General features: G+C 33.5%; 2 protein-coding genes across 2 annotated transcripts; one reads left to right on the forward strand and one right to left on the reverse strand.

Annotated features, from left to right (window-relative positions):
- Positions 1-5,065: 5,065 nt before the first annotated feature.
- Positions 5,066-5,596, forward strand: LOC132316414 (uncharacterized). The gene is made up of 3 exons (XM_059814893.1): positions 5,066-5,150; positions 5,241-5,352; positions 5,434-5,596. The coding sequence occupies exons 1-3, from the start codon at positions 5,066-5,068 to the stop codon at positions 5,594-5,596; spliced, it is 360 nt and encodes a 119-aa protein (XP_059670876.1).
- A 316-nt stretch (positions 5,597-5,912) lies between these two features.
- LOC132266787 (CASP-like protein 5C1) lies at positions 5,913-10,802 on the reverse strand. Its single transcript, XM_059767767.1, has 3 exons — positions 10,311-10,802; positions 7,657-7,789; positions 5,913-7,571 (listed from the first exon to the last, which is right to left on the reverse strand). The coding sequence occupies exons 1-3, from the start codon at positions 10,439-10,441 to the stop codon at positions 7,380-7,382; spliced, it is 456 nt and encodes a 151-aa protein (XP_059623750.1). The 5' UTR covers positions 10,442-10,802; the 3' UTR covers positions 5,913-7,379.
- Positions 10,803-16,180: the final 5,378 nt, after the last annotated feature.

Consider the following 16,180-nt stretch of genomic DNA (forward strand, 5'->3'; position numbering starts at 1 on the left):
TAAAAACATTATATTAGTAGGCGCTGAGATAATTAACATGAATCCTATTTAAGCTAATTTGATACTCTCAAATTAAGTGTTGTCATTGAGAACTGTGTCACAATACTTAATTGTCACAGTTTCCAATAACGATACTTAATTTGGGACGGAGGGAGTAATCATACTTAGGTATCCAAGTCATCATTCTTACCTTATTTTCATAAGAATTCTTTGTCATTTCTTTTCTATTAATTTTACCCATCATTTCACATATTATATATAACTTTTTAAAATTATTTACTGGTCTTGATGTATGTGTTCAAACTATTTAAATCTATTCTCTCTTAATTTCACGTTGATTAGTGTCACACCAAATTTCCTTTATTTTATTTGTTATGTCCATGATTCACAGTTGCGATATCAGTCATAGTATAATGAATTCGAGCGAATATTAATATAAATCGACCGAACTACTCATGCAGGTGTGTAATGATATAGAACCTTTAAAAATATATATATATATATAAACTGATTAATACGTTGTGTATCAGCCGCTACGATATGATTGTTTCTTAATCCTTAAGTCACAAGGGTCAAGTTTTAAAGAAGATTCAATCAATTTGACAAATGAAATCTCCAAGGAGTGCGGTGGTTAAGATCCTTCATGGTCATTGTGATGCAAACAAAGTCATGATTCATAGAAACTGTGATGGCTCAGTATTAGTAATATATATATATATAGTTTCATCCATTGAATTGGTCAATGGAAAAAAGAATTAGGATGAAGATAAGCACTGTTGAGTTGGTGACAGCTCAAACAAATACATGTACACGTGCATGTGCAAATATGAATATATAGTGCTATTATGGAAATGGAAATGGAAATGGAAATGAATATTGCTATATATATTGTATGTCCAAGGAAAATAAACAGAGTTGGTGAAAACAGAAAATAAATATTGTTTAATTCATTTTTATAAATAATGTTGACTTCTTTTACTGGGCTTGCATGTAGTTCTTGGACACAAGCAGAGAGTTTTATTAGGAGAAATAGATCCACAAATATTAAACTATTAATGTTTGTTGCTTTACCTTTCAAAAAGAAAAAGAAAAAACAAAAAAAAAACACAAAGGTAAGTTTTCTAGGAATGTTTAAGGCTATATTTGCTTCACAAATTTATTGAGTTAGAATAATAATAATAATAATAAGTCAATAATGCAAAGGAATTTTGTTTGGTATTGATGAAAATGATGGGATGAAGGGAATTAAAGATAAATGAAACTTAAGTATTTATATGTGATCAGATTTTGCTTCGACATGTTTATTAATTATAATTAAAATATGCCATACGTCTGAATACTAAGGAGATCGATTCACGAGTTTTATTTATTTAATTATTTATTTTTGCATGTTACCCAAGCTCGTAAAAATCTTTAAGCCAATAGCTAAAAATTTGTTCTTATGCATATATAAACCGGAGAGTTATTAATTAATGATGTGATGAGGGGTTTTATAAGGCGTTAATTAATTCAGGAGGGGTATTTGCGCATTTTAGATAGTTGTAGATAGTTGAGGAAATGTAAGATGGCCATTGTTGACAGAATGTCCTTGGTTGCAAACTTTTTAGTAGTTTAAGAGTTAGTTAATTGTTTGAATAGTATTATTGAAGGTTTTTGATAATTGAGCAGTTTTGTGTAGGAATGGATTGGGGCGGCTCGAGGGTTCATCCCATCCCATACCTGTTTAGAATAGTTACTTACATTTCTGTTCCAAAACTGTTTATTAAAAGAGGTGGGATAGTGACAAGACGGGAGCAGATTTTGTAGAGTATTTTCATAATTGTAATACAAATCTAACGAAAAATAAATAATAAAATAAATTTTCAACTATGATCATAAAAAAATTTCTCTTTTTTTTTTTGATCCTTATGCAGATAAAGACAATATTCAAATTCTCAATTAAAATTTAAGATTAAAATTATTGTTTGAAAATCAGAATAATATATAAAATGTCTCAAATAAAAATAATATAAAATAATATTTAAGGATTGAAATACATAAAAGTTTTCAAATAAGAATATGGATTACAACAATATTTTTTAGAATTTTGAGCCGATCATGCAAGACTGGTTATCTCCCAACCAATTAAATGGAAAGTTTGGGAACGTTATCAAACAAATCAAACGGAACGATTTGGAATCTAATGTGTAAGTAACACGCTATTATCTGAGTAACGGGATGAAATTCACTCCTCGATAATTTCATTGCAAATAAAAAATTTATGGCAGACTGACATTGCATTGCGCATGACAATTTTTATTTTATTCTGAATGTCAAGTTTGTCGCATGTAATACGTTATCGACGGCTATGAGAAGTAAGTGGTCAATTTATATTTCATGATTTATAATTCGTAGATGTTCATCTTATGCATGTCATGTTGATAATTTAGTCCAATTTTTATCAGAAATCTATAAATTGAAGATCGTGGATTTCATAAGTTGGGTTGATTTAAATTCATCAGAAATCCATAAATCATAAGTTGGGTTGATAAAAGAGTGCACGAACCACCTTTTACGTGAGTTTACACTATTCACGCACTACTTATATAAAAAGTTTCCTCTTTATCGGACGGTTATAATAGATTATAATCAACGGGTGAAATTTACTTTCTTAAACTCTCTTCTAAAATATCCTTAGATATTTTTAAACACTACAAATATTTTGCTCTTTTCTACTTTTAAGAATCTTCTCTGGTGTATAAATTCTTACAATCTTCTAGATCTAACACCATAATATTTAATATTCTCAGTATTACAAGCTTCAAAATTTGAGAGCTTATTGTATAGTGGAGGTGGTGTGTTAAGATTCCAATAACAAACTCTTTTAGGGGAAAGTAAATAACAACTTAAAAAAAACACTTAAAAGTAATTCTAAAAAGCAAAGTCCACAAAATTCTGCATTACTTTTTCTTCGTTTTGAAATTACTGCATCAACATCTAGCACTAGGACTAGAGTCAAAAAAAAAAAAAAAAAAAAATGAATGAACTGTACTGAGAATAGAAAAAATGAATGAAAAAGTATAGTGATCTCTCAGATCTATATATTAAAAAACAATAATAATTCAATATTATATATTTGCACGAGTTGTTCTAGATCTTGTGGTTGCATTACAAGGATATGCAGATGAAGCTTCATGGAGGGTTGCGTGGTACAAAAGGGGTCAAGATCTTTAATTCTCATTCAATCATGCATGCAATATAAAGCCATCCTCAGTACTCTCTTGATTAATTATATAGTTTTTTTAACTTTTATATGTGTCTGTTAGTACTTAGTGCATTTTATAATGAACTCTACTATTTCTTCTCTTTTTGGGAAGCTTCTTCCCTTTGTTGGCTAGGAACATATAGCCAACAAAGAAGGGACCAGGGCCAACCCAGAAACTTATACTTACGGGTTAGAAAATTAAATTTTAAAAATATATTTAAAAAATTATAATATATTATTCTTTTATATTTTTGTAATATAAAAATAAAAAACTACACTAAGAACGTGTATATATAAAAAGTATTTTATTACTATATATATATATATATATATATATATATATATATTGACCTTGGCAAGAAACTCATACACTCACTTTGTTTTTACGAAAACCTGAACTCTTTTTATTTATAAAAGCTTACCATTTTAACAAAAAAACAAAAAAAAAAAAATCTAAACTCTTACTTTAAAAGGACGTGAAAGTACTGCTAGGCTACCGTTCTTCGTAAATAAAAAGTATTTTATATTAATCCAAACATGAATATGTCTAATTTAAGCATATATAATATTAATATATAAAATCAAAGATCAAGTGACCGAGCGATACAAGCCCCTACTCCACAAAGGGGAGGTCAGAGGTTAAATTTTGATGAACTTATACAAGATATCATTTTTGAGGCTAATTCTTTGCATCATTTTGTAATTTTTTCAAAAATATTTAATGTCATAAAATTTTAGAAAAGAATAAGAGAAGAATGAAATGAGAAAATGATGCAAAATAAGAGAAGAATGAAATGAGGGATACTAGAAGAAGTATTTTACGAAATGTACGTAGAAATAGTAGAGCTTGCTTAGTTTGTTATTGTTCTGACATTTTTATAATCGAGTTTTCAAAAACCTGAATCAAACAGAGTTTTTGTATAATTTTTTAGCTTTGATTTCTCTAATCGCACAAAAAAAAAAAAAAAAAAAAAAAAAAAAAAAAAAAAAAAAAGATTATTTTTCTCATGTTGTCTTAATCTAATTGACCATGAAATTTTACTTTTAAACAACCAAAACTTTTTGGTCTTTAAATAAATTACACTAAACTTCCCTCAAGCTTATCATTACACAAAACTCCCCTTTTGTTTGGAAAAATTACACCTTCTTTTGTAATGGATTATGCAATTTTATTTTTTTATTCAATTTTGAATGAATTTTTTCACGACTTTTTGAGAACTATATTGTCTTTACAACAAAATTAGTAACCGAAATAACAAATTGATGATGTTGAAAATTATTATTTTAAAATTACGTCGAGATCCTAAATTAATTTTTTAAATAAAAAATAAAATCTGAAAATGGGTGAGTCTAATTTATCATTATATTTTCAAACTGAATTTTTGGAGGGTTCAAGGGAAGTCTCTTTCCCTTTTCACCTTCTGTCGACAATTCTGTCTATATCAAAACAAAATATAGAGCACACCTCCCCAGCTTCCCTCTCTCATTCCCTTTCCTTCCTACCACCATCACTTTTCTCTTAAATCAATAAAAGAAAAGAGAACATTTTGAAGATGGGTTTTATACATTGTAGATTTTAACAAAGGTAAATTTATGGTAGTAGGTTTCAACTGAATTTAAGGGAGGAAATAAGGATGAAAGTACTTATTATGAAAATATGTTTCGGCAAACAATCGTTTCAGAAAAACACTGATGGCATTGTGTTTAGACTAGGTTTTCCGGCCACGATTTGAAGTTATTCTAAAATTTGTTAAAGAAGGTGAAGGTTGATCTGGTGGTGATGGTGATGGCGATGGAAGTCCGCGGTAGAAATCGGTGGCGATGGGGGTGGAGATGGCGGCGATGGTGATGGTGGTAATGGAAGTTGGTGGTGGCGGTGCTGATAGAGGTGGAGGTGGTGATGGAGGTCGGTGGTGGTAGTGGTAGAGGTGTCGGTGGAAGGTAGTGGAGGCGGCAGTGGTGTGATGGTGGTGGAAGATAGCTACGATAGTGGCAGTAGCAGTGACGATGGTGGAAGATGGCAGTAATAGTGAAGGCGCTAACAGTGGTGGTGGTAATAGTGAAGGTGGTGGTAATAGTGAAGGTGGTAGCAATGGCGATGGTGGAAGGTAATGGAGGTGGCGGTGGTGGCAATGGCGATGGTGGAAGGTAGTGGAGGTGGCGGTGGTTGAAGGTGGTAATGGTGGAAGGTGGTGGCAATGGTGGAAGTCGGTGGTGGTGACAGTGGCTAAAGACAGTGGAGGTGGTAACGGTGTGTTGGTTGAAGGTGGAAACAATGATGGTGATAGTAGTGACGGTGGTGGTGATAGTGAAAATCAGCGGTACGTGGTTACGGTGGAAGGTGGTTTTTGAATTTGGAGTATAAGGGTTTTTTGAGGACTTAGAATTTTAAAAAAACACATTATTTGGAAATAGAATGTTTATTCCATATGTTTAGTTGTGGAATGAATTTTTATTTTCAAGAATGAATTTTCATTCCAATAAAATGGTCATTCCCACCAAAGGCATCATTACATTGATCCAACAGCCAATAAATTGATTATAAACATAAAATATGTTATATTATTTTTTATATATAGGATAAGGAAAGACCTATATAATTACCCAAAAAAAATAAGGAAAGACCAAAGCAACGATCCGGATAAAAATGGCAAATGAACAACTAAAGTGACAGCCACCAAAACCAAAGCTAGAGTGGATCAGAGCTATCAAGCCTTTGAATTGCAGTGGTTCATGCATAATCTCATACAATTCAAATCAAAATATTTTCTATCCGGATTGTCTCATATAACATAAAAAAATAAAAACGGTACAAAAAGCAAGCCCAAAACAAAAAGGCCCAAAAGGCAAAGAAAGCTTCCCAGCAATCAAAAGCTACCATAGACAAACTATGGAGCAAGAAGATAGAAAAGCAAAAAGAATTCAAATCAGTTGCTAGGAGCAGAGTTGGCCTTGACAGTCCTCGAGCTTCTGGAGTCCCCAAATTTGATACAGAGAAGGCGGCTTCGAATACATCCTTCAATGAACTTCCAAATCGCCCAAGGTGTTGATTGCGCTCCAGCAAAGGTACCCTTGTTCCTTTCTTTTCATATGAAATAAATGCATGCAGAGAAGCAAAATATACACAACAGAATCATAAACGGCGGCTACACAGTGCTTGATGGAATTATCTCCTCTGTTTCCTAGCTATCCACTGAAATTCTGAAAGAGTGAAGAATCCCGAAGCTTGCTGATTGATTGGGGTGTATCGACTGCCTGCACTCGTCCTCCTCCGAGACCTCCTGACTACACTAATCGGAGATAACCGGAGGATTGAATATTCATTGATAACGGTCACCATGGTTTCCGTTGTCAACGGTTATTTGAATAGGACTCTGCTTCTTCTCCATGCCTGATTTGGGCCTGTTTAGGCTTTGTTTTGGTTTGGATTAGGTCTTAATTGGGCCAACCCAATTGTATCCTTGATCTTGTTTGGTCTCGTGCCCTCCTTGGCTGGCTATTATTTCTCTTATTTATACACTTACTTTCTGAAAAAGGAATTATATATATATATTACAAATCTACCTCATTTAACCATGGAGAATTTCTTTGCATCGTTTTACAAAATTAAAATAGAACTACTCCACACTAATTGTATATCCCAGTTGAAAAGCAGTAAAATATATCCAATACAGTTTTAACATCAGTCTGGGTAGGCTTGGGCTGGGACTTACAGGACAGCTACAAACCAGGCAGTGTAGGAGTGGCAATGGTGGCATTAACATACTCTCTATTTACACATGCACTCTTCAAAAGTAGGTAAAATAAACACACGATACTCAAACATGAATACGAAATATGTGTTCTGACACTTTTAAATGGACAAGCACCTAAAAATATTTTTAAAATAATACAAATTTTTATTTGTGTCGGTCTGCCCTTTTATCATCAGTGTCCTATTTGGAATTTGACACGTCCGACGTGTGAACCTGACTCATTCCTCAAAATTCATGGTAAAAACTCAATATTAATCTGCAACTATTAAACACAATCATTATAGAAAATATCAAAATCTAAGCAACCAAGACTTTCTCAACAGCAGCCATTAGATTTAATTCTTATAGATGGCAAAGCCAAAGCCGGACGTGTATAGGTGCTACAAAGAAGGGAGAAGCCAAAAATTGAAGAGAGAGGATGCTAATGCTAGAAACCAAGACAAGAAGGTCATAGCAGCAGACAGTTGATATCTACTGCATAACTTCGCACTGCAGGATCCACCAGAAGCCATCAGGATATCTATCACACTAGCTGACGAGCAGGCAGCAGCGAGTGACAGAAATGACAGAACCTGTGATATAATACAACATACTTTCTATTTAGTACTGGAGGAGATGATATCGAAAGGTCAACAATGAATCAAATGAGACACGCACCCAATCTCCTATGACAATGATCGACATTATTCCTGGTTGACGAGATGGACGTTTAACAAAGAGAGAGTACGCATCCACCAATGCCAAGGTTATGCTCCATGGAATCAACAGAGCCATGATTGTTACCAAGAAGCTGAAACAAGAAGATTAGGGAAAATAATGCAGAGAGTCATCTTCCTATAACTCAGAGTGGTGCATTTGGCAAGTTCAAATTGAATCCCATAGAAAATAACAGTGTCATATTCCAGCTGTAAAATGAAAATGGTAACAAGCATTTCACGTCTATTAATGGGAATTGAATACAACACTTTAGAAAGTTGAGAAAAGGGAAAAAGATTTGATGATTCAAATTGGGCACTTTCCTGCTACCGATTTCGGAGAAAAGTACAAACCCTTCAAGGCTCAAACCATGCCCTTTAAAAATGCTGTGATACAAGTCATTCTCACAATGAACTTCTCACGGACGCATGCTCCAAACACCAAGGGCTAAATGCAATCTAATCTAGGATTCAACTGAGCAATTTGTCTAGCTAATTAATTTGAGAAGTGACTTAAAGAGACTAATAACTAAATCAAGTTCGTACAAGAATCTACACCATTTTTTTCATATGCATAGAGAAACTAAAATCAAACAACTTATTGGGTGGGTTTTAATAAATGTAGGGAATTTCATATTCACATTTTACATTTATAAATGTCTATCTAACTATAGTTCTAATTTCATATTTAATCTTGATCAATAGATACTGCTGCATAAAATAAGTCACCCAACATTCAACATGCTAGATTGCCTAGTTTCTCTTTTCCAACTTAAACCCTACGTCATTTCTCCATCACCCGTTTCACTTCACAACCACTATTGCAATCCAAACAACACCATGATAGTCCCCGACCTTACAACTTGGACCTAAACTTTACAATAACAGTAGGTACAAGACCAAGAGAAATCAAGAGATACCAGCACCAAAAGCTCCTCCAAAGTTCTCTTACTAATTTCTCAGGAACTCTCTCTTATGAATTCTCAATTTGTAGTATATTTCCAGAGAGAGCTATGAAGACAATGTGGTAAATCTAGCTATTACCAAAATCAATGCTCTCAACCTTCATTGCATAATTCAGTGTACTTAGAACAATACTTTTACCCTGCCGTGAAATTTTAAAAAATTGTCATCCCTCAGATTTTCTGACAGAACCAGCTTGGTAACAAACTCATTATACCGGTTTGCTTTTTTTATTTACACACTCGTATTACTGAAAGGAACTTTAAGCAAAACCACTGGTTATATTCAAGTAATCTAGTTATCAACTATCATAATGCACAGTAGGTTGTAAAGGCTTTTAACTCAAATTAGCTGAAATCTTTGAAATGCCAAACTTACAAATTACAACCACCTCATCCAATTTGAGATTTGCAGTTTTTTTTTTTTTAATCACAATATAAAATATTAAAACACCGCCAAGAGTCTAACCTCTCCATCAAGCACTCCCAAGTGCATAATCAATGAGTTGCACCAATATCAGGTACCCATACTTGATGAAAATCAGTTTTGTGCCAGTCCGGCCTTTGCCACCTCTGTCACTAAATAGATTACTCTACGTCACTGCATACATGTAGAGCTTCAATGCCTATCCTTCAGATGATTAACAAACGCATTCATCTCATTGCAACAAAATTCCACTTCATACATGTAATTACCCAAAAATTAAATATCCAATAACCTAACCAAGTTTTGATTTAGTTAATCTTTAATTTGGATGGTAAAGGGGCATAAAATCCCACTGGGCCGAGTCCAGTCCGGCCCATCAACCCAGAGGGAGGCCCAACGACCCTCCAGCCCACTGACTCTCATTCAAGGCCTGTTACGACCGAGAGATCGGCCCAAAAAGAGACCAAGCCCGTTTAGGAGAGAGAAAGCCCATACTATCTTGAGGTTTGGATAAGATCAAAGGGTTTTTAGGGCAAGTAGGGATTTCTATAACTAGAAGAAGGCAAAAAATGTAAAGGGATTCGATTCAAGTGTAAAAAATATTCTTTCCTAATAGAGAGCAATTACTTGGACATTCAGATGGTGAGAGTTGTTATATGCACCAATATTACACCTAATCAAATAATACAAATTAAAATACATATATCAACAGTGCTAAGGCTTCTAAATTCACTGCTCTTTCATCTGGTTTACCGGCTCCATCCATAGGAAATCCAACAAGAAAAACTGTCTTACTCTAATTTGAATCATTTTTTTAAGTCTACACCTTTCTATATCCCATTATGACTTCTTCAACATGCTCTTGAAGCTATCAGCTAAGCCATCAATAAATTCATCCTCTCCACGAAAACCAAAAAAAAAAAATGATTTTCCATATCACCAAACCACCATTATATTCTGATATTTTCCTTAAAATATATTTCTAATTTTCCATTTATTCCCCACAATCATTACAACCTCAATTTTTTTCACATAATCAGCATCAAACAATTTTGCATTAATTATATGATCATGAGATTCTTGTACAATCCATCTTAGAAATCAATCAACAGTAACAACACCAGAATTGAAGTGAAAAAACAGAAATGGGTATTGAAGATTAACAAAAACAAAAGCACTTCATTAAACCCAATTGAGGACTGATTAAGACAGAGTAATCAGAATTACCAGAAAGCAGTGTAACTGTAGAACTCAACATCCAAACACATGAAGAGCAGAGAAGCAATGGAGAAGATGGCTTGTCCCAATCTCAGAGCCAAGCTCGCACTGGACCCCAAACCCCCCGGAAATTCATCCATCTCGCATCAAAGTTTCGTGGGTTTTGTTGCACAATTCTCGTACTACACCTACAACTGTGTGTACCCACTTCACAGAGACTCGTCATAGTCGTTCAATTCTCTGCATTTTCCATCCTACGTTTCTACAGAATCCAATTCTCTATGGAAAAATGAAAAGGAAATGGGAAAGGAATTGTAGAAGAATCGGATTGGTTTTCGGGATTTCGAAATGGACAAGAACTAGTAACGATCTATGTTTGAAAATGCTACTTTGAATCGTGACGGAGTAGTGTTTCTCAGGAATAGAAGAAACGTAATGGTTGCGGAGGAAAGAGGATCAACACTTCCGTTTGTCTCCCTCTTTAATGGAGATTCGTTTTTCCTTTCCTCCTCCTCAGTGGTGGTGTCGGGTGGAAATGGAAATACACGTGTTTGACAAAGATTCTGCCATGTCATCAGTGGGACCATCACGGCCAGCTCACTGTTTTGTTCGTGGATGCTACTATTTAGAAGTCTACATTGTACTATGCTTACAACTATGGTCCAACCTTTAGATTAATCATTTAGATTTTGCCATGTCATCAATGGCATATCACAAGCAGTAAGAAAATATCACAAGCAGTAAGAAAATATCAAGAGATAAAAACACTTGTCCGTTTGTCATGCTTTTTAGGCATAATGTTTGTAGTCAATATCAAAATAATGATTTTGTTGTAAAAATATTTTGGTAGAAATTAGAATTATGTTTGGTAAGAAATTTTATTTTGAAAAATTTGAAAAAGCAAGTGTGGATTGACCATTACATTAGCGGCGATTCTAAGTAAAAAAAAATTAATGCAGTTATATAGTTGTTGCTTTGTTAATTTAAGGCTGATGAATTACTGATTTAAAATTATTATATTGCCAATGTAAAATTATTATATTATCGATTTAAAATGACAACATGAGATGATTCTAAACCTTTGAATACTCTATTTTAGAAAATAAAAAAATAATAAGTAGATTTTGACCCCAAAATAGTAATCTATGATAAGTGAATTGTACTAAATCTCATCTATTAATTGTGATTGCATACAAAAGGTAATGTTATTCGCAATAAATCACAAAAGTCTTGGAATTTTTTTTTTTTTTGTTGTAGATTGCATAAACATTGGCCTTGGCAATAAGAAGTTTACTTTATTTTGGCCAGTATGGTAGTTTTGTTATAAAAGATGTACAATAAATTCAACAACAATTGAGTCCGAAATTGATAACTAAGATAGTAGAGAATGTAGTTCTCCCTCTTCATAATAAATATTTAATGCGTTTTTTATACGGTTCATTGGATTAATCTAAATTATTTTTAATGTATGCACGTTGACATGTGTTATGAACATACGAACTCACATTAATTTAGTACATTAGTCGTATTGAATATCTACTCTCCCAATTATAAAATAGGAAATGATAATAACGTATAAGATTAATAAAAATAAGGTGCTGACTTGTTTTTATATACGTAGTAACTTGTAGAGGTAATAAAAAATTTGGGCAGTTTGGTGACTTGCATCATGTAGAGCCATAAGGCACAAGCGACTCCTAACCACTCTTTTTCCATGATTCCATTCTCACTTCGAATTTTAATACCATTTGATTGAGAGGTGGGATGTCTCATCACAACAATGATGTGGATGCAAACTCACATCTAAATTTTGAATAGTTTACTCACTTTATTTAAAAGGAGATAAGACATTTAACAAGATAAATGAACAGTTTTAGTTTAGGAGCAGAAACTACTAAACCATTTCGGTAAATAACATGATAAATGAAAATGACAAAAATGACAAAAATAATAATAGGGTATAGTGTAATAAAATCCATTAATTTTACTTTCTCTTCCAAGAACTGAACTAAATAGGGCCCTAAACTATCAAAATTGTGCAATTTAAGGATAAAATCCAAATTTGACAGTATCGGAGCTAGTCGAAAATATTAAATTACGAAGTTACCCTTATCATTTTAGTACCAAACAACACCTTACAATACACAATTTAGTGCCAAATACAAACCAAACAGACCAAATCAACTCTGAAAACTCCATCACAGAAACTAAACCTCCTTCAGCCATTGAGCTCATCATATTGATGATAAGAAAATTAAAACATATCTTTATCACCTTATTACTAATGCATCACATCTTTATCATCTTCATCTCACCATTATTGGACCCGTTTGGAACATTGTTTTCTACTCGTAACAGAAACATCATTGTTGTTAGGAAAATAGAAGTTTTTAAAACTTTATGGGGATTTTTCAAATAAAAATCTTGATTCATGTGTAGAGACAAGTTTTATGCATAAAGATTCATGTGTAGAGACAAGTTTTATGCATAAAGAATATGATGATGCATCCAATTTAAGGATAGAAAACTTACATCGGAGTTTGTGTAAACCTTAGATCTCTCCTTTAAAGTGAATGTTCTCACTTATTGTACATCCCTATACTAGATGCCTTCTCCTTTGATCTCCATCTTCTTGGTAATGGTCTTACCTTTAGGAATCACCCATAAGCCTCCATGAATGATTTTGAAAAATTAGGCTTGTGGTAACCTCCATTAGATGAGAACATTAACCCTAAAATTATTTTACAAAGCGTAACGTAAAATATATATGGACCCCATGTATATATAGGCAAAATAAAAATAATAATTAAAGATAGTATAGTAACTTGATATCTCAAATCTAATAGGAATCTAATATCAAGTTGGGTTATGAGTGAGAATCCTTTGAAATTATTATTTTCTTGGCTACAATGAATTAATACTTGACCCGATTCATGGACCCAAATAAATTAATTCATTAATTAATTTCTACTCCACTAAAATAAATTAATTGAACTCTAATTAAATAATAAATAACATCTAAATCAATGTTGTACTTTGACCACTCTATACATAATTAGTTATCGAATAAATAAAGCCATCAATTTGACTACTTAATTAATATATTTATTTTGTTACTTTTGATTATTTCTGGCTTGATCACAATTAAACATTTGTTTGACAAAAATAATAATTTAAATAAATAAATATATAATAAATCATTTTATCTAAAAACACACGAATGCCTTCAAATTTATTTTGTGATCAACCATAATCAATACAAAATAAATACAAGTAGTAATGATGCAAATATTGAAAATATAAACCTCTAACTATTAATTATATAATTACTCAAAGTATCGGTATATGGATTCTGAAGATTCTGCAAAACAAATCAAAGTAATAACTAATTAATAAAAGGTCTATGCTTCTCTCATGCTTAATAGCCAAATGGCATGACAGTGATAGGGAACAATTACATACGACGGCTCTCGCAATATATTTCAACCTAACGCGGATCCAGTTCAAGTCTTAGTTAATAATGGGTCTGTTGAGAGTGAAATTCACGCGGTCCAATACAACACCGTTTTCCTACAAGGAAGAGATGAGAAGATCGATGAACGTTGACAGCACCGGTGTAGTGCCTGCCAAGAGCTCTCTGTGATACCCCTCGGATCCGAGACACGGGTTGATCAGGCCCAGGCCCAAACCCGAGGGAATATCAAACAATTAATATTTTATAACGAACACGGAATACAAAATGAATTACGAAATGAAAGTTTAAAGCTGAAAAGAGAACTAAAAGATAATCCTTAAATAATTAAATACTTAAATTTGATAAACCAAATATCTATAATTTGAACAACTCGGGAATCCATCTCTAGTGGACCCCTAATAAAAATCTCACACTGAATGAAAGTAAAATGAAAGATAAAATCCAAATCCAAGATCTGGAAAGAAACCCTACATCGTCGGTAGAATGGAAGATCGTCTCTGCTCAGCACGAACAAGCTCAAGCCTGGAACTGACGTACACCTGAAAAATAGGAGTGGGTCAGGCCCACGAACAAGTTCTAACCTACTACAATCCAAGCAGAGACTCGATACGCATGTACATACTAAATAGTTCAACAATAACTAATAAGCCGTACATAAATATATCCACACTACTAGACTCTCGCTAGGCCATGAAGGGGGTCTCAACCTGGATAGAAGGCATCACACAATACGCACCTGAGTGGGCATGAGTACCTAAACCTAAACAGGGTATACCTCAACCTTCACAGTCAGCTACACATCCAACTGCATATACGCACCCTAACCGTCGACACTGAGACTCAAGCTCATGACACGGTAACATAAAAATATATCTAAACTCCGTTTCTAACCATCCACAAGAAATCCAGTAAGTCACTCGGCGTATTCAACCGTACCGACTTATATATATAAGGAGGATTGTATTTTATAACCCGTGCCCTTACTCCAAAATAGGTAGGACTTAGCAATTTAAGCTAATCCAAACCTAGTATGTCACCGTCCCATACCGGTACATACAATCCAATCCATCCAATAGTTGATAAAGCATATACAAGTACATAACAATATCAACGAGTCCATATCAAGCATATCAGAATGTATTAACAACCATTCTTGAATAGTCCCAACAAATTGATTAATATTGGAAACATAAATATGAATATTAATTACTCTATTCCACGCATTTAAATAATTTATAAATGCCAAAACCAACAATTCCAACCTAACCATGTTAGAATAGATTAACCATCATGCTTTAAAAAATCCAACCACTGATTAAGTACTAACAGTATCAGTGTCAAAACCCACAGTTCCAAACTAAGCACATTAAAGTATACTAGGAAAACATGCTTAATTAATCCAGCAATAAGCCATTACCTGATCACCCACAGGACTGTGTCTGTAAATATAAGTTTATTCCCGGTATCCATAATTAACAGAGCTTAAACAAATGTTATAATATTTATTTCCATGGCATGCATAATAAATCTAGACAATTTATCATACTGTTAGGCTCATATTCAACAAAATTGACGAATTAAATGTTAAGTTTAATCATCAATTAATCTTTAGCAAAAATACAGATTCCTTGTATGTAGGTATACTCTAAGAATTTGCAATTAGCAGTGCACAAACTCTCACAAGAAATTTTACATTATAATTTGGAAGTTAGAAACTCCAAACCCACGCAAGTCTGCAAGACATTCGTAATTAACTCCATGTAATCCTAACGATTAATGCTTTGTGTCCAATTCTATGTTAATCCGATCTTTGCATATTTATGTTTACTCTAGACCACTCCTAAACCATCCATTACAGTATTTATTCTCCACTAAAACATATTAAAACAATCACTAGGAAGCCTAATCACTGAAAATTGGAAAAACAACCAACAGACCCAAAAACCCACGAATAAACAACTTGGAGCCGGCTCCAGAATATTAGAGCCGCCTCCAATGGCCCTGGAGCCGGCTCCTAGACCATTGGAGCCACCTCCAGTCCAAGGAGAGCCGGCTCCAATCCAATAGGAGCCGGCTCTCTCCCTCCTCTTCTTCGTGTTCTCTTCTCCGGTCACCGTTTACGCCTCCGATACTTCACAGTATAGGTTTTCAGAGAGTTTAACTTAATCCCAGAAGATTCCAACCCTTAATTCAGTCCTTATTATGCTACTAATATGGATTAAACCAAGAATTAAACAAGAAAGTTCAAAGTTCAAACAGTTTACAATTTTAAAACAAATTCAGTTTCAGTGAAACTCTGAACATGAAACAGCTAACGTTTTTATTTTTTTTAAACATGTAATTCATCCTGGAACTATTGAGTATGCAAAGAACACGAGTATAAGGGAGAGAATAAGGTTAGAAC

The sequence above is a fragment of the Cornus florida genome, unplaced genomic scaffold (genome assembly GCF_030987335.1).
Source record: "Cornus florida cultivar Cherokee Brave unplaced genomic scaffold, ASM3098733v1 CherokeeBrave_3.0.0_Hap2_Chr07, whole genome shotgun sequence".
NCBI lineage: Eukaryota > Viridiplantae > Streptophyta > Magnoliopsida > Cornales > Cornaceae > Cornus > Cornus florida.